The sequence below is a fragment of the Ambystoma mexicanum genome, chromosome 12 (assembly GCF_040938575.1).
Source record: "Ambystoma mexicanum isolate Mex_15411 chromosome 12, UKY_AmexF1_1, whole genome shotgun sequence".
Lineage (NCBI taxonomy): Eukaryota > Metazoa > Chordata > Amphibia > Caudata > Ambystomatidae > Ambystoma > Ambystoma mexicanum.
In genome coordinates this window covers 109,491,169-109,519,131 of record NC_090936.1, presented here as the reverse complement: position 1 = coordinate 109,519,131, position 27,963 = coordinate 109,491,169, and the positions used below count along the sequence as shown (strand labels likewise).

At 48.6% G+C, this 27,963-nt stretch overlaps 1 protein-coding gene across 17 annotated transcripts in view; it reads right to left on the bottom strand.

Moving 5' to 3' along the window:
• Window positions 1–27,963, bottom strand: part of PPFIBP1 (PPFIA binding protein 1) — a 1,584,927-nt gene that overhangs the window by 63,750 nt on the left and 1,493,214 nt on the right. For all 17 annotated transcript variants that reach the window (XM_069628106.1, XM_069628107.1, XM_069628105.1 and 14 more), the window contains one exon: window positions 19,499–19,564. In XM_069628106.1, the coding sequence (XP_069484207.1) occupies window positions 19,499–19,564 (66 nt within the window). The remainder of the gene's footprint in view (window positions 1–19,498; window positions 19,565–27,963) is intronic.

Genomic DNA, 27,963 nt, shown 5'->3' with positions numbered 1-27,963 from the left:
GTTAAATATGACTATTGCATTTACTAAGGACGGTGTAGTGTGCTCGACCCCAGGAACATGTCATACTAGGGCTGCTGTGATAAAACAAGCACTTTATAGGATTGCACTCAGAGAGGGGTGCCAATACATCCAGATTTGTTCCTATATGGAATAACAGTGTTGGTGGGATGGGTGCCAGGAATGAAAGACAAAACGTGGAGAGTGCCAGTGGAATTTCTGTTTAGGACAGTAATCCCTCGAGAGCATGCTGCAGGTACCATCCTTAAACTAGATTTAGAGGCGGCACTAATCAAAAAGGATAAGGTGATATTGATAGGGACTGACAAAGAAGGAGTCAAGTGGCGCACAGCTTTGTGTATAGATCCTACACAACTGTTAAAGGCACTGCCTAAGAGTGTGATGATGTTGGTGTCTATAACAGGAAAAGCCGCTCCCCTTACAAAACATGTGTACACACAGACCAATATGTGGAATGGTGAAACAGCATAGGATGGTGTATCAGGGGTCCACCAAAGGCAAGTAATGACGAACACAAAAGTAATCCAAAAGGAGCACATACCAAGCAGGAAGTAACAGTTTATTACAGGCCCAGACACTGGTCGAAGAGCACAATTCAAACAGCACAGTGGAACAGAACTGAATGAAGGGCGCTGTCTCCTACGGGCAAGCTTTTTATCCATTTCTTACATAATTAGCATACGTGAATTGTAGCAGTCAGTAAAACCAGCTTACAAAGCTTATTGGTGGAACTATGTCAGTCCGTTATAGCTGAACAGACATTACTTAGTCCTGTTTGGAGTAGATCCTCCTTACCCACGCTGTCCAACTCCATCCTATGTGACATCACACAGCCCAAAAATAATGTTCATTACATTATGCAATTGTGCTGACCACTGGAAACTTTTTTTTTTAAAACTATTTATTCTCAGGTTCATGCAACTCACAATACAACAGAGTATGCCACCTCTTGATTCTAAGATGCATAACAGTACAAGTTCTACACATCAAAAATCAAAGGAATACATACAAATTGCACAACACTGGTGTTCCCCACAAACCTTCTAGGCCGAAGACTCTCATCCCGAGTGAACAGTTTCGCATTATCCTTAAGGCTAGTCAGCCAGGCGCACTATTATCAACTCTCGCTAGTCAGCTTGGCCCCCCTGTTCAAAATCCTTGACACCGAGTCTCACTCCCTTATTTAGCAGGAATACTCACACATCCTATTCCTGCTTCAGTGTCATCCCCATCAGCCTCCCTAGGTTGCAGAAAGGAGCGTACCGGTCCCATATGTCTCCAGGCCTAGAGCTTGCCGGTTGAATTCTGCAGTATTCATGCTCAATATCGCAGCACCAGGCAGCGTGTTGCTAGATAGACAGTAATTTCCTCCTTGCCTTTGAGCCCCCCGGCAACCAACCAAATATACAACATAAAATATCTCGAGGGACCTCTTGACAGATCATTTGCCCCGTTGTTTCCAGAACCTGCTGTCAAAAAGCAGGCACAGCAGGGCAACTCTACAGGATATGAATAAACTCTGCACTTCCGCATTTACACCTGGGGCACCGTCCATCACAGAAGCGATCACATTTCTGCTGAACTGCAGATGCAAGAGAGGCCCTATGAAGACTTTTCTATTGGACGAGCTTAAACTGGGAGTTAATCACGACCTTCTTGGATTAACTGCACATGTATTGCCACCTTGCATCCCCTAATTCCACACCAATATCTGGCACCCATTACGATCTACATACAGGCGCCCCCTTTGAGGCCAACTCCTGAGCCATCTGATAAATCATTGAGACTACCTTTGAGGCATTCCTTGCATCAATTGATGCTTCAAAAGGGGAAGCACCTGAGGTTCAGAGGGGAAAGATGGTGGATCATGCTCGGAACGCCTTACAAATCTCAAAATATTGAAACGCCAACCAGATGCACCACCAAGGATGGACCTGACCTGCTCCCAAGACACGAACTGTCCATCCACATAGAAATAGAACATATTATTCACCCCCATTTGAGACCACTCCTTTTTAATAGTTCCATCACACATCGGGGCCAAGCATTGAACATCCCAAAACCCAAGTTCCGGGTCAGAACATGGCCATACTCTGTAAATAAAAAATTGCATATTACTGTAAAGCCGCCAGATCCTCCGGGTTTGGCGTGCTCTATAAATCGATTAAACAAACAAATACAGTATAGAGACCTGCATTAGCGACACAACCTCTGCCATGCATGAACTGTGCACGTGGCAGGGTCAAAAGGACACTTACCATTATTTCCATAGGAATCAAAGAACTATGTAAAGAATACGGAAGGGCCGACCTCCTCTCAAGACTAATATGCAGGAAAAACTGAGTACCGGGCAACCAATACGTAGTGAACAAACATGAACTGCCAAGAAGTACAACTCCATGTCTGTTACATTCAGCCCCCTCGCTCCCAAGAACCCATGAGTGTCTCCCACCCAATTCTGGGCCTCTTAGAACTTCATATCAACTTAATTCAAAGTTATCTCAATTCTGCAAAAAACTTGGTGCCCGGCCACACTGGAAAATTGAGAAATATGTATAACAGTTTAGGAAGGATACTCTTTTTTACAATCACCACCTTTGCCATTAAAGAGAGGAAAAGTGACGGCCACCAATCTATTTTGCACAGAAGGGACTCCAGGTAGGCCCAATGGCTATCCTTAAGAAGCTGGTGACTACTTCTACTCGCCACTATCCCCAAATACTGCGACAACACTGGTTTCCCAGCAAAACCTCTCAGAACCCGGGGGCTGCCGAGTGGCCTCACTCAAAGGATACAGGATCGGCTTAGCCCAATTAACTCGCAAACCTGATATGTTCCCAAAGATCTCCACTTGCTGAGAAATAGGCGACAAGTTTTTTCCCGGGTCCTTGATATAAAAGAAGAACATCTGCGTAGAGGGAGATGAATTCCTGCGCACCCACCAACTCTAGCCCTCTGTGTCTATGGAACGCTCTCAGACACACTGCGCCAATGGTTCCAAAGCAATTGCGAAGATGAGTTGGGATAGCAGACACCCCTGTCGTGTCCCGCGTCCCGGCTGAAAGGCCTCATAGTGCACACCAAACAAGCCTATCTTTGCAGTTACACCTGAATACAGAAGTCTAACACACCGCTGGTAGTGCAGTAGGAAGCCAACCCTCTCCAATACGGCAAACAAGTAATCCCACGCAACTGAATCAAACGCTTTTCCATATCAAAAAACACCCCAACTGCTTGCAATGCCAACACAGCAAAACACGTACTCAGGTTAAGGGCAGTGGAGCGAACTGGGACGAGACCCGCCTGATCAAAATGTGCAATTTATTTATTTATTTATTGATTGTTTCCTTGTTAGGCACTTATACAATAAGAAAAAACTGTTTCAAAGTGCCCACAGGGCAGGACGGGAGCGAGGGTGGGAAATACATCACATTATATAAGAGCAGTGGGGGGAAAAGGGAGAGGAACAAACCTACTATGCCTTGATAGTATTCAGAACGTGTAAGTGCAGAAAGGAAGAGGGAGTAAGTGCTGGTGAGGCCGAGCTCGGGGGTGAGCCATAAACAAAGTGCTAGGAATGTTGGGTGCTAAAAGGCCTGTGCCGCGAAAGGTCTAAGTGCGAGCCTCCAGAGCAGAGGGTTTGAAGATGCAAAGTGCTGTGGATAGACAGGAGCTTGGAAGACTTGGTGTGGGAGGTCAAGGTCCTGAGGATGCATAAGGGCCAAGGACACTGATTCAGCAACTTTGAGATTCACAGGGGAGAGAAGGAGGGCAGGAGGAGGAAAAGAGGAAAGTCTTAAAGAGCTTCCGGAATTTTAGAAGATCCTGCTCAAGGCGCAGGGGGGGTGGGGGGGTATTCCAAAAGAGGGAGCCTGCAGAGGAAATTGAGCGACCCCCTGCACTCTGTTTAGCAAAATGCTTTACACACAAAGTGTTGGTGCCAGAGGAGCGAAGTGGTCTAGAAGGGGAGTATTTAGTGAGATAAAGTTGAAGACAGTGTGGTCCCTGGGCCCAGGCAGCCTTGTGGATGATGCAGAGGGATTTGAATTTAATCTGTGCAGCAGCCAGGACCCAGTGAAGACTTTTTAGTGCAGGAGAGATGCTGTCCCTGGGCTTAAGGCCAAGGATGTGTCTCGCTGTCCTATTCTGGATAAGCAGGTGGGATCACAGAGTGGACAAAGGAAGATTAAGGAGGAGTCCGTTATAGTAATCAAGCATAGAGAGAACCAGGGCTTGAGTTGCTTTGAGCCTCTGAGGGGAAGCGAGAAAAGGTAACATTTCTTTGAGAAGGAAGAGCTGATAGTTGGACTTCTTGGCAATGTCCTGAGTGTGGGGGAGGAAGGAGAGAGAGGAGTTGAAGATGACTCCAAGGTTTCTGGCTTCAGTTGAAGGCGCAGGGGGAGAGCTCAAGGAGGAATGAGAGAGTGAGGGGAAGAAGGAAGGAGCAATGGTCCAGATGGGAAGGATCTCAGTTTTACAGGCGTTGAGGCAGAGATCATTGGAGGCACACCAGGACTAGATGGCAGATAGGCAGTCAGGGATGATGGAGGGTGCAAGAGGGTCACCAGGGAGTCTGAAGAAGAGCAGTGTGTCGTTTGCGTAACACTGGAAGTTGGAGGCGTGGGATGAGTTGTGAGGCAGTGTAGAAAGGGTGAACAGGAAGGGGAGGAAACTATACGCCAACATTTTAGAAAATATTTTCGTGTCCATATTAATAAAAGATAACAGTCTATATGAAGCACATTCCACGGGATCCTTTTTAGGCTTCAAAATCAATATTATTCCCTCTCACATCATAGGAGGCAGGGACCCGGACTTCATCCCCTCTCGCCACCCCTGGAGCAAGTACTCTACCACATTGGGGTCAAATTATATTAAACAACTCAGCATCAAGTCCATCCGGGCCTTAGCCGTCGGGAGATCTCCGATCACCTCTTCAAGATATCGTCCTCTGTAATGGGGGGCCACCAGCACCTCCCTAGCCTGTGCATCCGGCTCCACTAACGCGTGGCCTCTAACACAAAGGGTCTCATGACATCCAGTTCCGCCCCGCTCCTAGCAGTATACAGACCTTCATAAAACTCTTGAAACTCTGCTAATATTAGGGCGGGTTCGGACACCAGTGTACCATCCTTACGCCTGATCGCAGGGATATCAGTGTGACTCTTCGGACCCCCAATCAATCGTGCCAAGTACCTACCTGGTCTCCACCACTCCCCATATCTTCACACCAGCTGAGGGGACACAAGTAAACAGACCTCTCGTTCGGCCTCTTCCCTAAAGCAGTCTAGAGTGGTACAGGCCGTCGTCAAGGACTCTGCCGAGTGCTGAGACTCTCCTCTAGACTGTAACTCTCAACTCTTCTTCCAAACTGTCCAGCCTCCTACATATCGCCTTGCGCACCCCACTCTCTTTGGAAATGCACCGCCCCCTCAGATGCACCTTAAACGCCTCCCACAGGACTCCTATGGTAGCCATCGACCCTGCGTTACACTCGAAAAAATAGGATGCTATACTCTCCAGCAACTCACTCCGATATACCACATCTAGCAATGCTGGGTTCTTAAACCGCCACCTGGGCCTTACCACCACCAGGTTCTAGATCTGAAATTACCACAAAATCAGAGAATTATCAGATAGCGTTCTTGGAAGCATAATGCAACTGTCGGTATTCCGCATGAGTTGTGGCCCCACCATTACATAATGTGCAAATGCATATCATGCACTGAGGAATAATAGAAAAGAGTCTCTAAGATCTGTGAGCAACGTTCACCAGAGATCCACGAACCGAAGGCCCTCCAATCCACCCAGTATCGCCCTAGCTGCTAATGACAGTGACTTCAAGCCCACTGTGGACCTATCCCGCTACACATTCAGAATTGTGTTGAAATCGCCAGCTATTATTAATTGGGCATGTGAAAATGCAAGACACTTGTCCCAGAGAGAGTTATAAAATCCAGGATCATCCACATTCGGGCCGTACACGATGATCAGGATAGGTGGACTCTGAGCAATCGTCCCTGACACAATGACATATCTCCCATCATGGCCTATAGCCTGCTGCAGAGGTCTGAACCTGAGCGACTTAAGCCATAATCTTCTGCATTTTTCCGTGGTTGTTGAGTCCCCTCACATTCCAACAAGAGAGTACATTCCCCACTCTGTGCCATCCAAGGCATCTCTAACCGCCCAAGTACCTATTTATGCATGCCATCCCAGCGGGCACCAAACATGCTTTTGTGTACTTCATACCGTTCCCAAGCTACGTGAACCAGATTTAAATAACCCAACCCCCACAACACCCCCCACTACCCACACATTTGCTCCCTCTCCCCTCCCTTTTCAGCTCTTCTCCCCTCACAGTGCACAATCCCTCCCCCACTCCCACCGCCCATTCCCCAAACAGTGAACCCGCTTGTACAACTCCCCCGTCGCCCCCAAAAATCTTCAACTCAGGGCGTCTACCTGGGGGCACCAGACTCTGCAAGTTCGCTGGACCCAGCACCTCAAGCATTCCAATAGAGGAGGCCCCAATGTAACAGAATATTTAGCAACTGGCCGATTCGTTACATAATCAGCCTTATAGAAGGACAACGCAAGTGCACCATATAGTGTCTCTCACACCTGCGCACTCCGCCATTGAAACCTTCAATGGAAAAAAAAAAGCACACTTCATCCCAGCTGTCAAAATGAAATCGCTGGTTGCGCAATCACTCTACATCAGCCTCTTCCACACCTGGCCCTCCGTCCTGCCTCCATACCCCCTGCTCGGTAGAGATTCCACAAAGGACATCACATCTGCAGGGTCAGTGAAGAGATTTATCTTATTGCCTTGAATGACTCGCAGTTTCGAGGTGTACAGCATTGCGTATTGCATCCCTTTCTCCCTCAGCATAAGTTTCGCAGCCAGAAATGAGAGACAGGCCAGATTACCGAGCTCCCTCACCCTACGTAGAATGGTGTCATAGTCTCGATAATTTAAAACTCTTGCAATTACCGAGCAGGGGTTCTGACCCGGCCTGGGTTTCTGCACCGATACACGATGGGCCCGCTCCATTAGAAATTGGCGAGAGAGCGGATGGTCGTCCAGGACTTCCTTGATGAACCACTCCATGTTGGGCACTGGCACGGACTCTGGTATTTCGGCCACTCATTGCTATGTCGGGATCTCGCCTCTAAATCTTCATTCTTGTCGCGGATGTCTTTCACCTCGCACTGTAGTCCTCAAATAGCATTAGTCACCTCACTGCTCGTATCTTCCAGGAACCCCACCCTATGCTCTGCCTTCCGGATACAACTGCTTTCCGTCTTGATTCTTTCTTGCATACGATCCATCTTGTACACCATACTGTCCAAGTTGGTGTTTACTGATGCAAAGCCACTTTTCATCTCCGCCAGTATGATGCGTAGGTCTGGCTCATGGTCCCTTCCGACACGGTCGGTGCCGGCGCAGCCGACAGAATCTCTTCTGCTGCAGCCACTCAGGGCAACGCCATTGTGCCTTTGCACAAGGCCAGCCCCTCTTTCTGCATAAATTGCAGGCAAAGCTGCTTCTTATTCCTTTTTGCCTTTCAAAAAGAAGGGGGAAGAAAATAAATCGCTCCTCGATACCAGTATCCGGTCCTGCCGCCTCTACATGGCCTGTTTAACTGGAATGCAGCACAGGGGAAATTTGCCAAGACTCCCAGACTGTTTGTAAACTTAGTCACCACTATCCTAAAAATTCACTGCCTGCCGTCAGTGCTGTCACACTCTCCCAAAGAGACAGCCAAATAAGCAAAATGAGGTCTTCTCACTGGTTTCTCTTCCACATGCTCCTGCAGGGTTCCCACACTACCTCCAGCACAGGGTTCTAAGCAGGGACCCCACAGCCACTATGCACACTAATCACATTTTAACTGCAATGCTCCATAGGGGGAGGGGTGCACAATCCACCATTCTGCAGCCTTACCAATGACCGATGTGCTCTTGTTGCCAGCACAACTCACAGACTGGCTGTCAACCCAGTCTCCTCTGACCCTAAAACTCCCTGCCTGCAGTAGGTTCTGCACACTTTCCCAAGGAGACAGCCAAACAAAAGCAAAATTAGGTCCTCTCACCAGTTCCTCTTCCAAATGCTCCTGCAGGGTTCCCAATATCACTTCCAGCTCAGAGTTCTAGGCAGGGGCCTCACAGTGCTGATGCACACTTAGGCAAACATTAGTGTGTTTAAGCTGAATTATTGTGTGCTATTCTGTGTGGACTCATTAAGGGCCAGTGACCACACTCACACTCTCCATATTCTAAGCATTGACTGCTCTCCATTGCTACCTTAAATGGGTTTTGGCTAAACTCTCAGACCTCCCTCTTCACCATAACTAGGGTGGCCTCTTTACATATGTCCACCAGGGCTGACTTTAGAAATCCACCATAATGTGTTTTAAAAACCACCTTGTTGTATACGGCGGTAAAATGTTCTGACACAGATAATGACTTTAGTTTACTTATTCCTCTGATTAAAGTAATGGCAATAAGGAATTAAACCGTATATGTAAGATCCTTCAGTGAAACATTGTGCATTGGTTAAAAAGGTGGACCCATAAGCCAACGTTGCACAATGTGTAGGTCTCTTCCCGGTGGTGGGTGAACCACTGATGGGTATATGTGCTTTACTCCTTCCATAAAAGCCTTGAGCACAAGAAAACTCCACCAAGAAAGCTTGTGATGAGATGATGTTTATGCTGACAATGCTGCTAAACGCATTTTAAGTGAATTGTAGACCATGCCTGCGGCTAGTAGATGTAGCAGATAAACTAGTATGTTAGTTGGTGAGCAATTAATGAGATTGACTTGCTCTTTAGTACACCAAATGACAAATCCTTTTCGATTTATTGAAGTAACAGTGCCTGGTATTAAGCTTGCATACCTCCTTAAGTATTTCCATACATTGAGTAAGCCATTGCAAATGCCCAACTTCTACGACCTCAGGGTCTAAGTTGCTAAATTGGCTGTCTAAGGTATGATCTGCTGCTGTGTTAACAGTTTGCACGATAGAGGTAGTTTTATTGGTGGACATTTGACATGTTCAGTAGGTCGGAGTACCACAAGTGTGATGACCAAATTGGTGATTTGAGAACCAGTGTCAGGTGTTCTTGGTGCAATTTGTACACATCCCTGTGCAATATTAGTGTTGGGGGAAAAGTAAATATCCCGGACCGACTTGTCCATAGCACAATGCCTAGAGACCACTGATGTGGGTACTGGAATGCACAGTTAGGGCATTTTGGGTTCCCTGCTGTTGCAAATTGGTCTACTGTTGGTTGGCCCCACTGAGCAAAAATCTGTTTGAGTGTAGTGTTAATTTTTCACTTGTGTTCCTGTATTATGACTTTGCGTAAACTGCCTGTGTGTTCCCCTTTATTGATTTAAAACATGGCTGTTGTGTTGATGAGAATGCTTTTTTCCTATGAACATCTTTTTAAAAGACCTTAGTGCCATTTTGACTGCAAGGCGCTCCAACACATTTATGTGATGTTTCACTTGTTATGCTGACCATCTCCCGTGTGTGGTGAGGTATTGAAAATACACTCCCATCGAGTCATGTTGCGCCTATTGTTATAGTTATTTGTATTGGTGTGCTGACACGAGGTTTTTTCTTGATTATGTTCACACTTTTTTGTCCACAATTTAGTGCTTTGACTGTTATTTTTTTTTTCCAGCACTAGATCGTCCCACTCGCCTGTTTCCGTAGACCGTTGTTGTACTAGCTACATCTGTATGGGGGCCATCTGAAGTTTTGCATGTGTAGCTATGAAGATGCACAATGCCATAGTGCAGAGGAGTTTCATAAAGTTTCTGACTATAATGTTATGACCGTCTACATAACCAGAAATCTGCGCTAGCACAGCTTGTACTCTTTCTTGTTAGGGGAAAACAAAGCATATCTTAGTATATAGTACTGCAGCTAGAAACTTCTTATTTTGGCTAGGATTTAAACTGGATTTCTTTTCGTTGATGGAGAATTCCAAATTGTGTACATTTATTTTCTCCTGTGTGTACTGCGTTCATTGTTTCATGTTCTTTCCCTTTATTAACCAGTCAACCAGCTAAGGTTAAACTGGAATTCATTTGCACCGCCACTACTGCATGCATCTTGGTGAATAAACGAGGTGCTGAAGCAATTCCAAAAAGAAGTACCCTTAACTAAAAAAGCCCTTTGTCTATTTTGAAAGTTATTTGTGATGATTGGTAACATAGAAATATGAAAGTATGCATCTTTCACATCTAGTGTTGCCATATAAGGAACCAGTTACTTACCTGTGACTATTGTTCTCCAGCATGGGCCTGCCATGGATTCACATGCTCATGAATATTCCCCGTCTGGCCGGGAATTCACTGTAAAAGAAAAAACGGTTTCACTTTCACTTACAAACTGTATTTCTCCTCTAAACCAATCACTGTACTCTGGGTCATACTGACCCCAGCCAATGACAGTCCTCTCCCTAAGTCCCTCCCCTGGCAACCATCTTCAGATTTGGTAAGCACATAAAGTGCCATTATGACCAAGAAAAGCTGCAGAAGGGTCGGAGGGAGGGTTCACATGTGAATCCATGCCAGAACTATTGTTCGTCAGATATGCTGGAGAACAATAGTTACAGGTAAGTAACTTGTTCCTTCTCCAGCATGGTGTCTGTCATGGATTCACATGCTCATGAATAAAGAATACATAGCAGTACAACATTACACAACCACAGGAGGTAGCAAAGGCTCAACAGAAGCAATTACTCTTACCTCTGGAACAGGCTCACCTCAAGCAAACAGGTTGAGTAGCACTGCTTGGGCGACTCTGGACTCCTCCCTGGAATCCCAGTGGACGCAGTTTAACTTCATGAAGGTGTGCGTGGACCTCCACTTAGCAGTCCTGCAGATGTCCAGCAGGGGCACACCAGACAGGAACGCCGTTGTCGCAGCAATCGCTCTGGTGGGGTGGGCCCTTGGACAGCCGAGCAGAGGACGGTTCGGCAACAGATGACAGTGCGTGATGCTGCCGGAGAGCCACCTTGAGATGGAAGTCTTGGACAAGGCCTTCCCATGGTTCACAAGACCAAAGTTCATGGACAGTTGAGAAGTCTTCCAAAAACTCTTTGTGCGTGCCACGTAGAACTTTGGAGCACGAGCAACGTCCAGCGAGTGCAAGGCCCTCTCAGCCGGTGACGAAGGCTTCGGAAAAAAGACAAGTAACACCAAAGGCTCATTGAGGTGTAATTCCGATGGAACATTCGGCATGAAGAAGGGTGACTGTTTGCAGGATAGGGCCTGGATCTCACCCACCCTCCTGGCAGAGGTGATGGCCACAGGGAAAGCCGTTTTCTATGACAGGAAATTGAGAGGGGCCTGATGCATAGGCTCGAAGGGGGCCCCCATGAGGGAACGCGTACAGAAACATACCTTCCCACGGGAAGGAGAACGCGTCCCCCATGCTCCCCAGCTGGTGGAATCTGCTGGCAAACTTCTGTCATTTGGAGTTCGCCGCCGTCGCAAACAGATTGATCTGGGGACTGCCCCACTTGATGAAGATGCGGTCCACCTAGTTCTGCTGAAGTTCCCACTCGTGGCAGGAGCGCAACTCCCTGCTGAGGGAGTCGGCGATGGTGTTCTCAACTCCCGCCAGGTGAAAGGGATGAGTAACATCTCTTGTCCAACGGCCCAGTGCCACTAGTCCTGTGCCTCTTTGGAGAGCGCCGGGGACCAAGTGCCCCCCATTGCTTCCTGATGTAGAACATTGTGGTGGTGTTGTCCGTGAAGATCCTCACCACTTTGCCCTTCTGAGACGGAAGCAATGACTTGAGAGTCCAGAACACTGCCTGCAACTCCAGGATATTGATGTGAAGATCCTTCTCCTCTGCCTCCCACAGGCCTCTGGCGTGCAGACGTCCGGTGTGGGCTCCCCAGCCTTCCAGGGAAGCATCCGTGGTGACCGTCTCCTGGTACGGGGGGCTTTGGAACCCTGTCACCCGGGTGACTGAGTGAACGCCCCACCACTGTCTCGCCCGATTGAACTCCTCGTCAAGCGGAATCTTGTCCACGAGGCTTCCAGACACCTGTATCCAGCCAGAATCCAGGAACTCCTGAAGAGGTTGCATCCATAACCTGCAGAGCCGGATAAGATGGATACATGCCGAGAAGCGACTTGATGGTCTGCACCGTGGTGGTCTTCAGTGACAACAGTCTTTGCACTTCCCTCAGAATGGCTGCTACGCTCTCCTCCAAAGGTGACGCTAGCCAGGAGACTCTATTCAGTCTGGCTCCTAGGAACAGCACGTTCGGCGATGGCGCCAAGCAGGACTTCGGATAATTGATGGAGAATTTCAGATCTGTCAGCAGCTGGACAGTCGTCTGTGGGTCTGACAGCCAACTCTCGCAAACTGGCCCGAATGAGGCAGACGTCCAGGTACGGGTACGGGTACACGTGTATCCCCGTAGACGCAGATGGGTCACCACCGGTGCCAAGCACTTCGTGAACACCCTGGGGGCTGACTTCATGCCGAAGAGAAGGGCCTTGAACTGGTAGTGTTGTTTCTGCACCACGAAGCCTAGGAACTTTTGGTACCTCTTGTGAATGGGGACGTGGAAGAAGGCGTCTTCCAGGTCCAGCGACGTCAAGAAGTCTCCTTCCAGTTGGCTGAGCACATGCTGCAACGTGACAATCCTGAATTTTTGGGACTTAGGTACTTATTGAGAAATCACAGGTTCAGAATGGGCATCCAGCCCCCGGTTTTATTTTTGACAAATAAATGTCTGGAGTAGACTTCAGAGCTCCTGTCAGCCGGCCTCCCACCAGGGTGTATGGGTGGGAGCCTGATGTGCTGGCCAATTCAGTCCTGCTTCGGCGCCTTGCCAAGAGGCCGACGTCAGCGCTGACCACCTCCGCTGTAGGCCTTGGAACGGCCTCTGTAGGCCCCCCGATTCGTGGACCTTGAGGCCTGGTGGTACGAGGAGAAACCTTTTGTCGATTTGCTTAACTTTTCTCCAGAGGAGCGAAAGGAAGAGCAGTGTTGCTGGAGCGTGCCCAGGGCATGGGCCGTCTCCGCCTTGATTGCCTGCAGGGATTCGTCAACAACCTTCCCAAAAAGTTTATCTCAGAACGGCATGTGCAGTACCCTCGCCTGAACCTACTGGCGAAAATGTGTGGCCTTCAGCCAGCCTTGACGACAAAGGCAGACACTGTTCCCCATCTGTCAGCGATGTCCAAAGTCACTGTGATGGCATGGTACGAAGCCACCTCTCCCTCCTGGAAGAGGGCTATGGCCTCCACCTTCTTTTTGTCGGGGAGGAACTCCAGTATCGGGCCCAGCTTGTACCACAGCTCCCTGACGTAACTGGCCACGATAACCAGTGCGTTGGCCACCTTGATGGTTGACGCTGCGGTGTAGATAACCTTCCTTCACATGGCGTCCAACTTCTTCCCCTCACTGTCCGGAGGGACTGAGGACGATGATGAAGGGTTCAATTACTTTTTCCTCGCAGTCGCCGACACCACCAAGTCCGGTGATGGTTGTGATTGTAGGCACTTGGTTGCAGACTCCAGCACCCGGTACTTTTTCTCCAGCCTATCCCGTTTGGCGAGGGCAGTGCAGGAGTTCTTCAAGAGGGCCATGCCCTCCTCCCACACGTCGTTCAGCATGGGTACTGCCTTGATGGTCTTCCTTTTTGCCTCTCGGGTCTGGTACCAGAAACCTTCCTTCTTGGTCTCCTCGGCCGTAAGCTGGAAAAGTTTGGAAGCTTTGGCGACCATGGAATGGAATGACCCTACCTCATCCGGTGGGGACGCTCTCGGCTGCGGTGATACAGCCGCTGTGACAAAAGGAGCATATCTCCTGTAGGCTTGTGCCCTATAGACAAAGCTAAAGGCAGGTTTGGCTGGCTGTGCAGCCAGGCCTAAGGATTTAGCAGTGATTTGGGACTCCTTAAATTTTTCTAAGGAATCTTTGTCTTTCTGGCCGAATAGAAGATCACCCTCCAAGGGCATGTCCAGAAGCTTGACTTGGACATTAGGCGAAAAACCATACATTTTTTAAATAGGCCCGTCTTCTTAGTGTTATGGCTGACACCATAGTTCGGCCCACACAGTCGGCAATGTCCAGGCCCGTTTGCAGCACGTGTCTGGCCACCTCTTTCCCACCCTCCACTAGCTGTAGGAAGCCCTTGTGCATTTCTCCTTCTGGGACATAATGTGCAGCTTTTTCAACTGCTGTCCATAGGCTAAAGGAGTACTTGGTAAAACTGCTTGCCACATTTGTAGCTTTCAAGGCCATACTGCCTGAAGTAAATGCTTTCTTTGCCAAGGCATCAGCTTTTTTTTTGCTTCCCTGTCGGGAGGCAGATTGGACGTGGAATATGCAGGTCTAGACGAGACCGTAGCAGCCTGCATAACAAGCCCCTCCGGTGAAGGGTGAGAGGAGAGGTATGAAGGGTCTCCTCTAGCCGGCCTGTATTTCACAGAAATGGTGGAGCTGACGGGAGGAATGGAACAAGGGTTTGCCCCATAATTGTTAAGGGATCGGCAATGGCAGGGTTTAAGGGAATATTGCGTTCTGAGGTGTCAATAAGGTCATAACCTTGTATAGACGCCACCGATGACTGCAATCCCAGGGTGTCAATAACCCTTCCTACTAAAGTCCTAAATTTAGAAGTATTATGAACATAGGGCTGGGATTGCTGGAATTCGAGGTCTGGAGAGATGTCCAGAACGCTGGCGTCATGGAGGCCTTGAGACCGCTGCAAAAGCTGATTTTGGTCGTCAAAACAATCGACCCCTCCTGAACCCAAGTAAATAGGGTCGACATCCCCTGGATCATCAGTGTCATTACCGCCGAAGATACCTGCCATAGTATCGAAAAAATTCAGACCAGGGTTGTGGGGTGAATGTTTTCCTTGACAACCGTTGGTGTATGTCGGTGTCGATCGGGATTGAGACCCTGTAACATCGACATCCTTGGATGCATGGGGTTGATCCGGCTTCCACTGAACCTCTTGCGTTGTCGAAAGATTTATTTGTGCCGACAGGGGCACTAGAGGGGTCGGATATGCAGAGCTCCGAAGCCTGCTGCGTTGGGGGGGGGCTTAACTGCGCCAACGCAGTAGGCAGCAGGCTTTTTGAACATGTCAAGCATGGAGGATTTGAAATCCTCCCACTCTTGGCGGGTGTTAGGCCCAGCCAACGGCTTACCTTTATCAGTTGACGAATCGGAGTCCCGGCAGTGATGCCTTGTCTCCTTTTCGGGATGAGGAAGAGTGGCTCCTTGAGTGGGACCGTTTCTTCTTCCGCTTATGTTCTTTTTTGGGGGTGTGCCCCTCAATTTCGGCCTCCAAAGACTGAATTGTCAACAGGGCCTCTGATTTAGAGGGCAGTCGAGCCAGAGCGAGTTTAGCAGCTCGATCGCATAGGGATTTGGGTTGCATTTTGGCGCACGACGGCCACCAGTCAGTCCTGTGACATGTGCAAAGGCACCAGAGACACAACTCGTGTGGGTCAGTGATGGACATCTTGGTGCCACAATCGGAATACTGCTTGAAACTCGATACCTGACGAAGAAGGTCGAATGAGATGAAGACTCGCCTATGTTCCCAAGCAGCATGTCCATTTTGTTTGTTTAGCACACTTGAGTCGTGGATTTTAGACTTTATCTTTGGGCTCTATTTTTAATTGTGCAGCATTTTGCACTCCAGGTGTAATCTCCACAGCACGGCTTGACACCTTCCCCACGGAACTCGATACAGACAGCAAGGAAACAGATGTTTCCTCAGGTAGAATTTGCTCCTCTGTTTCGCTCTCAAAACCGATGCTAGTTTCTTTGACGCAGAGTGCGTCCGTCGGAGCAGTGGATCACCTAAAGACTTCGCTATCTGCGCAGCGTACACAGCCCATCATTTTGTTTGACGTTCTTTTAATGTTTTGGGCCTAAAGAGCGGCCCATCGTCTCCTTATAATCCTTTGGTAGATCCCTATTACACACAAATTGTGGGCTTTTACAGAGAAATGTAGAGTTACAGAAAGGGCAAAACATAAAAGGTGTATTCGCCATGGGAGCTGAATGTAAACCAGGAGCTTGGTGAAGAAGTGAAGAAAATTGAAGCCTTCTCAGGGGGCCTGGTATGGGTAATTTATTTGCCCCACTGTCCGCAGTTAGCCTTGTGCCGTAGCAATGATGTCCTTTATCACAGAGTTCTTGTTCCATCTGCTTCTTTCGATGCAGTCAATGCGCCCTATTCAGTGTCAAAGCGGAACAATGTTTTCGGATTCGAGTGACTGCTATAGCCAATAACCTTTTAAGAAACTCTATCTTTAGTATCCAACCCGATGGCAGAAAAAACAAAACAACCTGAGGATGTCGTTGCATGAGGGACCATGTGTAGCTGTCCACAGAGTGTAGGGATACTGTAACAGCAACACCCATGTCAATGCCCCTTTTTCAAATTCGAAAACAGATCAGATGTAAAACTCACCAACAACCACTAAATGGCGAACAATGCAAAGCTGTACATCAACTGAACACTATTTCTGCATGTCATGTTGGACAGAGTAAATGTGTGAATGGGGTTTTCAGTTAAAGCACAGCGTTATTTACTGGGTGCAGCGTGTATTCCTTAAATATACTGTCATCATACCCAGTACATTTATTTGCGTTCAGGATGTCACTATATTCAAGGAAACATACAACGCCGATAAGTCCCTACGCCCTGCAGGCTGGCTGTAGCTAATAGAGTGCACCAAAAAGACCAGACCGGCAAACACTTGCACCAAAATGTCCTGATCTGGATTCACAAGGCTCAGAAATATATATTTAATCTCAATATTGCACTTAGGATATACTACTTCAGTTCGGTTTATATAGATATTTGCAATGCCAGTGATTATGGTTATTAAAGAGTTATCCAAAGTTACATAAAAAGTTCAACTAAAGTTCAGTTAAGTATGCAACTCAATCCAAGACACTAGGATAGGCCTAGGGAAGACCCATTAACCCAGGTTTCACCACCAAAGGTCAGGTCAAAGTGAGTAAGGGTCAGGACTTTATGCCCTTGTTACAGTATGGGAGATAGGGGGAGATAGAAACAGGCATGTAGACTGCGTCTCCCTCCCCTTACTCAGAGTTCTCTGGATACGACTTGTGGAGGTTGCAGACTTTGTTCCAGGCTTCTTCTTCTGTCTTTGCTCATACCGCGTGTGCCATCTAGACATTTAGACAGAAGAGATACTTTGTTTCACAGGATTTAGTTTTGGTGGGTCGCACCATTTAGGAATCAGCACCAGACAGCTTCCAGTTGAAGGCGCAAACAAAGACAAGCAAAGACATATGTGGGAGAGACAGCCACAGGACACCTGATGGACACGAAGAAGCAAGATCTAACTAAGGTCACCATGGCCAGGCGACGACATGCGATTGTACAGCGGCAAACATAGGAGCAGCCCCTACACAGCTTCCGTTGGAGTGAGACGGATGAAAATGCAGCAAAAGGTGACTTTTTGGCAGAAGCTGACAAACTGCCAAATTGCAAGGCCCTGTACGAATAGACGGTGGCCTCAGGGAGGGGTAGCCCAGAAGAGAGCTGTCCAGTCCACCAGTTGGTCCAGGGACACTTTTGAAGGCCCAGCAGGAACGGAATCTCTAGCAGGTGTCAAGACTCGTTCCCACCAGTCCAGGGTATGAGGTACCAGCAAAAGCCTTCTTGAGATCAAGACAGAGGAGCAGGGCTTTACCGGGTCAACACTGGGGTCGATGCTGGTCAGCTGCAGGGGTCACCATGAGGTCTTCAGCGGGCTTCTCGTCTTCGTAGAAGTCCTTTTCAAACGATGATCTGCTTAACAGTTGCAGGAGCCCTCTGCTTATCCAAGATTCAGGAAAGCCCACCAATGGTAAGGATCTGCACCATTCAAACAGCCAGTGGCTAAACAATCAAGGATAGCCAATGGTTGCCACATCTGCACAGCAACAGCCATCCAGGCAACAGATATGTGGATTGGGACTAGATGGTCACTGGCCCACACACAACATCCCTCAGTCTGCAAAAGCCTCGGCTTTCCCTGGTAAAGGTATTCACGTATAAGGCATTTCCTGACCTGAGAAGGCAGGTAGAAGGCCAAAGAAATAAAAATATGGCGAAAGAACAAGTGAAAAACCCTTGTGGCACGGCCATCTTATGGCGCTAGCCACATTTAGTAGCCATTAGTGGTAATTGCAAAAGTGAATAATACAAAATATCACATCTGCCCCTAGCTTATCTCAGTCATATTGTAAAAGTAACCAAAAAGCCATTATATAAAAGGAAATAATAATACTAAGTATCTTAACTGCACTTCACTAAGGTGAAGTTTGCAAATGTAGCAATACAAGAATTCATAAAGAGAGACAGTCTCTCAGTACTGACCGTCTTAGGGACTAGTCAGTCTCTCCATGAGAATGAGCAATACAGTCAAGGCAAGTAAAGCACAAGGCTTCCACTTACCTCCAAAAAGTCAGGACAGGGCTCAAAACGCGCAAAAGGAAAACGGTGCACCAAAGAAATCTATGGAGGGAAAGGTGCAAAAAAGAAAAGATTTCCTCACATCTGCTATGCACATTTGTTAATGTTCCCGAATTGTGATGCCCTCTGATGTTTTTCTTTGAAATTGGACTATCCATAATAATAATACTGAATCCAATATCATAAAATTATGACTGCTTCGATGTCATTAATTCTGAATAAACCTAGTTGAATTGAATACATTGTTGTAGGCAGTTTGAGTACCAAAACGAACAACCTGGTTGTGGGAAAAGGTCATGCAGAGATTTTTTAATTAGTGGAGATGAGAAGTGTAGGTGGGGGGCGAGATGGGTTTTGAAGAATGTGCATTTGGAAATGCTCGGTTTGAGGCATTACAGGCCCATACAGCAGCAGAAAGAATCAAGGCACTTGTGGTAAAGAGCTTCAGTGGGGGGTGCAGGGATTACTGAAGATTTTGAAACAGGAGGATGTATGTTTTTCATATTTCGAGTGTACCGAGTGGTGGAATAGGGGGGTTGGTTGGTGAATTTGGTGAAGGGTGTGCTTTTTGATTTTCTGGGTGGTGACGAAAACAAGCGTTGGCAAAAGGTGGGATGGGAGAACAGATTAGGATTATAATGCCAATTTCCTCTAAGGGATAGGCAATAAGGCTGAGAGGTGAGTGGGGGGCTGAAAGGGCAGGGTGTGGGCATATAAGGAAGGTTGGTACTAGCTGATGAAGTTTTGATTGGATTCGTAAAATACAAGGTAATTAAAGCAGTTTGCTGTGAAGTAAAAATATGTGACGAAAGCGTGGGCTAGCGTCCTTAGGAAAGTTAGGTTCTGGGGCTGTTTGAGTAAAGTGCATTAATAATTTGAAAGTAGGTGCATTTAACACAAAACAATTTTTAAAAAGCCATCTTTTACGGTTGTTGACATATGAACACTAATTTAAAGGGAAGGCTTCAAAACATACCGTCAAGTTGTTGATGCCTTCAGAAAACGCTCCAATTTGCCTCACTGTTCCCTCAGAATCTTCCATCTGAAATAAACAGTCACGCTTTTAAATTTTTTGGAAATTACATCTCATTTTAGACAGATACACAAGCAGGCCAAGATAGTACAATTAAGATGGAAAACACTTTTCACATTATTTATCAATACATCAAACACTAAAATCCAGTCTTGTGTCAACAAACTAATGACTTCCCTCTAGGTGATGTTCTTTCCGATAGAGAGCATTTCCATTAATTCCACTGAACAAGAACATAGGGTGGAGCTGGGATAACCTGCCTTATAACTAGGACGAAGTAAAAAGGTTCTTCAGAACCGCCTGACCAAATTCTGCATTGCGCCTGGGGATGGTGTCCAGTGAGTAGTGCCTAGAGAAGGCTGACTGAGTGGGCCATGTAGCCGCCTTGCTGATGACATCCCAAGAAACATGTCTCCGGAATGCGACAGCCGTGGCCTTGGCTCTGACCGCATGGGCATTAATCCCCCTCAGTAACAGATTTGCCTGTGGGCCTGTACGCCTCTGAGATAGCCTGAAGCATCCAATGGGCGATGGATGCCTTGGAGGTCTTAGAGCTGGACGAGGAGCCCCCTAAAGTCACAAACAATGCCTCAGACTTCCTGAATGATTTAGTCGGAGAGAGATAAAACTTGAGGTCCAAGGAATGCAGGGACCTCTCTGCCTCGGACTGCAGGCTCGGGAAGAACACCAGCAGGTAGATCTCTTGATTCTGATGAATTGGAGAGACCACCTTGGGCCAGAGGTTTGGGTGAGTGCGTAAAATGACCATGTCATTGTGAAACGTGGTGAAGGGCCAGCAGGAAGACAATGCCTGTAGCTCACTAACCCTTCATGCAGAGTTGTGGGACACTAACACTGTCTTTAATGTGACTAAGCAGATGTCGACAGAGGACATCGGTTCGAAAGGCTTGCGCTGCAAGAACCACATTGAGGTCCCAGACCGGGTGCAGCCTGTGTACTGGAGGAAAAAGCCTAGACAACCCCTTAAGATGGGCCTTAACCACCGGGTTGGCTGCCGAAAACACATGCTCACAGGAATTCTTGTAATCCCCAATGGCCACCAAATAAGTGCTGCGCAGTATCCACCTGAACAAGCCAGGGGTTCTGAAAAAGCTAGCACGCCATCCAGAGGATAGGTGACAGGGTCCAGCCCCTTGTCATGCGCCCAATGGCAGAACCTAGTCCATTTGCTCTTATACTGGGATCGTGTTGAGGGCCTCCAGGCCTGCTGAATGACATCCCAGCTGTTATCCAAAAATTGAGCATGCTGAAGCCTCAGCTTATCAGGAACCAGGCCACCAGGGCCAGTTAGGCCTGGTCTGGATGTTCCATCCCCCTGCCCTGCTGCGTCAGGAAGCCCCTGCTGGAGATCAGAAGATGGACGGGACCCTGGAAGCACAACTGCAGCAGATTCCAAAACCAGGGTCTCAAAGGCCAGTGGGGGGGCAATCAGGATGAGGCTGCAAACCACAGAGGCATGGAACCTGAAGAGGGTCTGTTGGAGCAGAGGAGTGGGCGGAACGCATAACACCTGCGGCTGTGCCAACAGATTTGGAAGCAAACTGGGGGCACTTGGAATTCAGAGGTGATGCAAACAGACCTAGGTCCGCGAATCCTCAATGCTGGAACAGGGCCAACAAGGAGTTGGCGTGCAACTCCCACTCGTAGTTGTTGAACCCCAGGTGGCTCCGTTGGACCGCCTCTGCATTGCTATCCCCTGGGAGGTGGACTGCTGAAATACAAACTCCCTCTGTCAGGGCCCATTTCCAGATTGATGCCGTCTCCATGCAGAGCAGGGGGCGTGGGGGAGAACAGATACCACCCTGCTTGTTCAGGTAAAACATCATTGTCGAATGGTCCGTCCTGATCAGAACAGACCTGTCCCTGATGAGGGGCAAAAATGCCTTGAGGGCCAGGCCCACTGCCCTGAGCAGATTGATATGCAGGAGGGCTTCCATCCTGGACCAAGCACAGTGAATCACGTAGCCCTCCAGAGTAGGACTCCAGACCAAAAGAGTAGACTGTCGTCATCACCTGGGTAGGGGCCAGTCAGGTCGAGGGGGCTCCCAACTGAAACAATGTCATCCATCATCCACCAGCGAAGATCAGGCTTTACGAGCAGTGAAATTGAGATCCTGTCTGACTGAGACCCCATTTCCTGATCACAATCGGCCCGCCAGGTAGAGATGGAGGGGCCTCATCTTGTGGCGAGCGTGCCGTACAGTAAGCACGCAGGAGGCCATTAGGCCCAGAAGGTGCTGTTACCACCAAGCCGAGGTGGTCGAGTTGGCCAGAAAGTGCCCCACCGCCTTGTGGAGGGACAGGAGCCTCTCGGGCAAAGGGAACACCCGCTGAATGGTAGTGTTCCAACACACCCTAGGAAGACCAGTTCCTGAGATGGGCACAACTGTGACTTTCTCTGGTTGAAGGAGAAGCCCAGCTGATGAAGGATATCCACCAATCTCTGGCAGAGTGCACCCCCCACCCCCCAGGTACCCCACCCTCAGCAGCCAGTCATCCAAATAAGGGTACAGATGGTGGCCCTCCAAGCAGAGAAGACCCGCCACCATTTTCATGAACTTCGTGACGATACGAGGGGCCGAGTTCAGACTGAAGGGCAGCACCTTGTACTGAAAGTGTTATGACATAATCTTGAACCGCAGAAACTTTTGATGCGGTTGGTAGATGGGTACATGCAGGAACGCATCCTTGAGGTGCAGGGAACACATCCAGTCTCCTGCACCCAGAGACATGGCTATGTGCGCAGGAGTAATCATCTTTAAGCGATCCAGCGGTAAAGACAGATTTAGAAATGACAGGTCCAGGACAACGCTCAGCACAGCCCGGTTGTTCTAGGGTACTGTAAAAACCCTGGAATAGCATCCGGAGCCCCTGTCTGAAAGAGGAACCGGTTCTATCACCTTCATCTTCAATAGCGAAAGGACCTCCTGTAAAAGAGCTGGGGACCCGATTTGACTAAGAGGATGCGAGGATGGGAGGGACCAAGGAAGAGGAAGACTGAAGCCCGTTAAGACCAAAGATATTATCCACAGGTTGCTGAAAAGAAGCTTCCAGGTGTCCTGGAACAGAGCCAAATGGCCCTTCCACAGGCGAGCTGTGTACCCCGATCTGGACGTCACAGCTTTTTGGCATCAGAGGTGGGGGGAGCAAAATAACCTGTGCAGTGTCCTTTGCTGCTTCCACCTCATGTCCCCGGGCGACCTGTCCGCAATCCGTGTACCGCAGCCCCGGAAACCCTTGAAGCCAGAGAAAGCGCAGGGCGTGAACTCGGTCTTGCCCTGCAACTGAGGAATGGATCTCTGTCCAGGTTTTGTCAGGATGCCCAAGGACTTGGCGTTTTAAGTGGAGGTTTTCTTCTTTGCAAACTTGTCATCGGTAGACGAATAAAAAATGTCCACACCCCTCAAATGGCAGATCCGGTTTCCGCTCCTGCACGCCAGATGAAAACTTAGTGACGTGCATCCACGCCGTCCTATCTAGACACCTAGGCACAGCCCTCTGCTGGCTCTGTTGATGTGGGAGACTGAAGACTCCAAGAGGTCCTGCTCAATGCCTGGGGCATCTGCCTTGTTTGTCCGAAGGGAGGTCGGACAGAAATGTCCTGAGCTACCGCCACAATTTCTAGTTAGCCGCAGCCAAGAGGGCGTCTGTGTTGGCTAGCCGCAGATGCAGTCCTGAGATAGAATAACAGTGCTTTCCCCAAGACTCAGGGACCTTGTCCTCCTTTGAAGGACAACTGGAAGTGGCTTCCATGAAGAAGACGACAAAGGCGATGGTTTAGAATACAAGGAGTCTGCAGCCACCACTGAAGAATGAGGCTGCGGTTGGGAGTCCAGGAGGATTGGTTGCCCAGTCTGTCAGCCTAAACCGGCTATCCAACTTCTTGTTCATCTGGACGTTGGCCCTAGGCTTCTCCCAGACATTTTTGCGCCACCTGCAGGACATCCTTCTGGAGAGGGATGCCAGGCCAGATAGTGGTGTGCTTACCCAAGACCTCTGCTAGCACTCGCGACTCCTGCGGGGCCTTCCTCGGGAAGGGGAACCCCCCCCCCCAAGAACTCTGTCATGTGCCTCTCTGTCATTTTGAAGCCTGGCACCACGCCCTGCATGGGAGGGCGCATAGGCCCTGAGCCACGAGAGGCCTTAGACACAGGAGGATACAGCTTGGGTCTTGCACCCAAAGCAGCAGCATCAACCTCAGATCACTTTGGTAGGCCGCTGAGCCAGCTGAGCCCTCGGCCAGCTGGTAGTTCTAACGCCCTGACTCACGACCTGAGCGGGAGCTCCGGTAGGCTGGAGGCCTTCGGCACCTGCGCCGTTAGCCGTGCTGGATCGAGCCGAGGACAGACTCTTTGAGGTGGTACTCAACGATCCCTTACCCATTGGGAGAACATACTTGATCGCCCTTCTGGGAAAGATTGGTAGGGCTCCTTCGCCTCTCAGCTTGGGAGCCGGTGGCCCGGAAGGCCTCAGGTCGGTACCTGGAGCGCCCAGTAGGGCCTGAGTGCCCCTCCGCTTTGGAATCGGTAGCCTTAAAGGCTTTGGGCCGGCCCGAACCCGAATACGAGGAACCCCGAGGAAGGAGTTGCTGCGCTGTGGAGCCGCGGTGCACAGAGTGCCTACTTTGTCTTGACGAGAGGTCCTGGAGACGAAGTCCTTAAGGTGTGGCGGAGAAGTGTGAAAAAATCTCTCTCCACCATGACAACTGATTCTTGAAATGCCCTGTGACCGAGATCGGAACAAGCCGAACATGCGTCCCAGCGGTGATCAAGCCCCAAGCACTCAAGGCAAAGTGCGTGGGGGTCAGAGGCTGGGAAACTAGCAGTTGCATGAGTCACATCTTGTGAATCATTCCCCAGCCAACGAGACACACAAGGGAAGTTAAAGAAGTTTGAAAAAACAAACCGGGGAGCAAGCGAAAAGCTTAAAAGTATCAGCGCTGGCTGCCAGGACCGACACCGTCCGTGACGAAAAAGGGACTGAGGTGAGGTGCTAATCAAAGTTACTCACTGTTCTGTCTAGAGTACTCATAGTTCATAGTCCCCTTTCCTCCATACGTCCCAACCGCCTTCCCCGTCCGATGTGTTAAAAGGGGACTGATGTAAAGCATAAAAGGGGAACCTCAATTTTTCGCTGCCAAAAGATCCGGTACCGTCCTCCTGTTGGGGAACGCACACACGGATGCAGGAAAGGAACGGGACGTATGAACATCTCTGGATATGGGGCTCTTCTTTTTAGAAGAATGCCCGTGGCAGGATCCGCTTGGGAGCAGGATCTCTTGCGGTGGTGATTATTGTCCTTGTTTTCCTTGCAGAGGGCAATTTCTCCTTGGATCGTCGTACCCCACTGCGCAACTTCAAACAAGACTACACCCTTCATCTTGTGAACGTAGGTGAAGATCTTTGCCACAAGGTCCCACAGGGCTTCTTCGGATACATGGCCTGGCAGGACCCACAGTCCTGGGTGTCGTCCTCCTCGCCCAAGCAATAAAAGCCAATCTGGTGTGGACCCCTATGCCAACATCTGCCGGTTGCAATCTGAACATGGTGTAAAACACAAGACCTTCGAAGGGTTGGACATAGCATTGAGGACATTGAAAATCCTTTTCCTGAAGCAAACCGAGTGCATGGAAACTGTGAGAAACCTGAGGGTATTCTCACTCCTGAACCCCTTGAATCCTCTACGCAGGTAACCAGGGAAAGGCTGTCACTATTGGATCCCGACCCTGGGGGTGGAAATGTGAGGGAGGATCCCCTGGGTGGAGGGTCCTTGGGGAGTGGGGTAACCTTGGGCGAGACATGGTATCTCTGTTTTTCTTGTGACAGTCAACCTAAACATCCCCCTACTTTTATAGCATAACATAAACCAGGTTCCCACATTTTTCAAAACACAAAACCTGTCAGTACTGAGATGAAGAAGAGGCAACTGAGAGGGATGAAGATTACCTCTTTTCACCACTTTGATACTGATACAAAAAAGATGCATGCAAGGAACTGTGAGGGTAAGACACAACCCTCTAATAATGGTCAGGCCGGGTCAATTAGATTTTCTCACCTGCAGCCTGTCAAGGGGCTGCAAGTGTATAAAGGGAGACTAGGTGAGGAGGAGCAAAGGCAACAGGGAGACCCGACTGCAAAGGAGCAGCAGGAGACCCATATGATGAGGCAGTTGTAGTGGTCCAGGAGGAAGAACCAAAACACCAGCAAAAGACCCAGAGGACTTGTGGGACCCAAGGTAAATGGGTGATGTAATTTCCCCAAGCCAGGGACCCTCCAAAGCTCGGCACATGCAGCAGGAGCTGCTGGGCAGTGAGGAACCGCGAGGATGCAGTCTGCGTCTGACAACAAGCATCCGAGGTGCCGCGTGAAGGAGAAACGATGCAGCGAACGAAACTTGCACCTGTGGGTTTCCCGGCTTCTGGAGCTGAAGGGAAGCCGTGGGAACCATTGGACAAACATAAAAGGAGACTTGTGAGTGTCGTAGGGATGCTCTAGGGTTGGAAAGCTGCTAAAGGACCTTCAGTGTGTAATGGTCCATGAACTTTAACAATTGAGCGCATATTGAATACCGAACGATATGAAACTTTAACTTTGAAAGAAAACTAATATCTTGAGTGCTAAACTATATGAAAACTTAACATTGAAGCAAACTACCATATTGAAAATCAAATTCACTCATAATTTGACTTTAAAGCAAACAAATGTATGGTACAAACTGAATACAATTAAGCAACATAAACCACTTGTGAACTCTGAACTGAAATTCAACTATAACAAATCTATGTTGCACAACAAGTTACATTTAACCAGAAAATTGAATATATTAAAGGCTGAAAGAAGCCAAAATAATGAACTTTAATGACTGAGTGCAGTGTGGGAACGTTACAACTTGATAAGGGGTGTGTGATACATGGTGGCAAAGCCACGAGACAACCAAGGAGAATCCAGAAGAATATAAGAGTACACCCTAGAGCCAAGAGGTCAATAAAAGGAGTCAAGTGAAGGTGACTTGGCACACAGGAGCCAGTGCGCCAAGAAACTTGTGAGTGGACTAAGGAACCCGGGGATCCTGGTTGCGCTACCTGGCATGGGTGGACCGTGTGGTCTGATAACTGCGCTTAGACCAGAGAGCCCTGAATGGTGAAAAACTGAGGAACACCATAAAGAAAGCCCAACAAACACTGCAACACTTTGAAAAGACTGAGGAAAGTGAAGTCTTGGGTAAGGGAACCCTGAGGCTTAAGGTATTACACTTGTTATCTTGGGAACGAAGTCCTGAGACCCTTTTTGTTTGGATTTTGCAAATTAAAGTTTGGGGAAGGGAAACCCCAAGGATTGGCTTTGAACTATATCACCTTGAACTGGAGAAGGTAAACTATGAGACTCTTTTTTGTCAATGGAACTTTCATATATTTGTGGAGAACTTTTATATGCTTGGCTCAGAACTTTTCACTGAACACTTTCTTTTGACTGATATCCCTACACATTTACTGGTTATAGTTGTGAGGGCAAGGATAGGTTTTGGACATAGACAGACAATTAAGTTGAAATCTTTGACTCAGAGTTTCTTTAGTTTCGTTCAGGTAGGGAAATCTCACCGTAGCATAGGTCAAGTTAGGCTTTCAACCATCCTGACATTTAAGTTAATATCTTTCATTTGAATTTTAAGTATGTTGTTTGTATCGTCCTTCATGAGGCCTTCGCAAAACAAAGAACTGAGGTCATGGGACACGGCGCCCTAGTATACAGTAGCATAAACGATATGTCCGTTGGGCCTGTAGACGCGGACAGAGGCCCTCTGCGCCCACTGATGGTGGAAAGGTTTCCACAGAACAGCTGTGCTGTGGATAGGATATGAATGAGGAATCCACAGGACAGAATCCATTAGAAACCCACGCTTCCAGTTTCCTGTCCCCTTTTTAGACCCACTTCCTCCTGTGAGGACTAGCCACCTTTGCCTGGCCAATCTGTCCCAGTCTTCCGCACCTGGGGCGCACATGTTCGAGGGAAAATCTTGAAAAGGGGGCTAAGTCCAACCACTTTCTCCGCCGGAGTGGAGTGTGTATCAAAGATGGTGGCGTAGGCAGTCCAGTGTTCTAGTTTGTGTTCCAGGTCCCCATTCGGTTTTGTTCCGGTGATGGTGTAGTCTTCTTTTCTTTTGGGGCTGCATTCTTAATTTCTGATGCAGGTACTCTATGGCCTCATTAGGAGTCCTATTTTTTCCGGCGCCCGGCAATGGGGATTTACCGGGGTATTACGGGCGGCGTAAAAAATTACTCCCCATTCCCATTCGATTCCCATTGGACTCAATGGGAATGGGGAGGTCTGATGCACCGGCACCATTCATGAATGGTCCCGGTGCATCCGTCAAGGTCTGCAAGCAGGTGC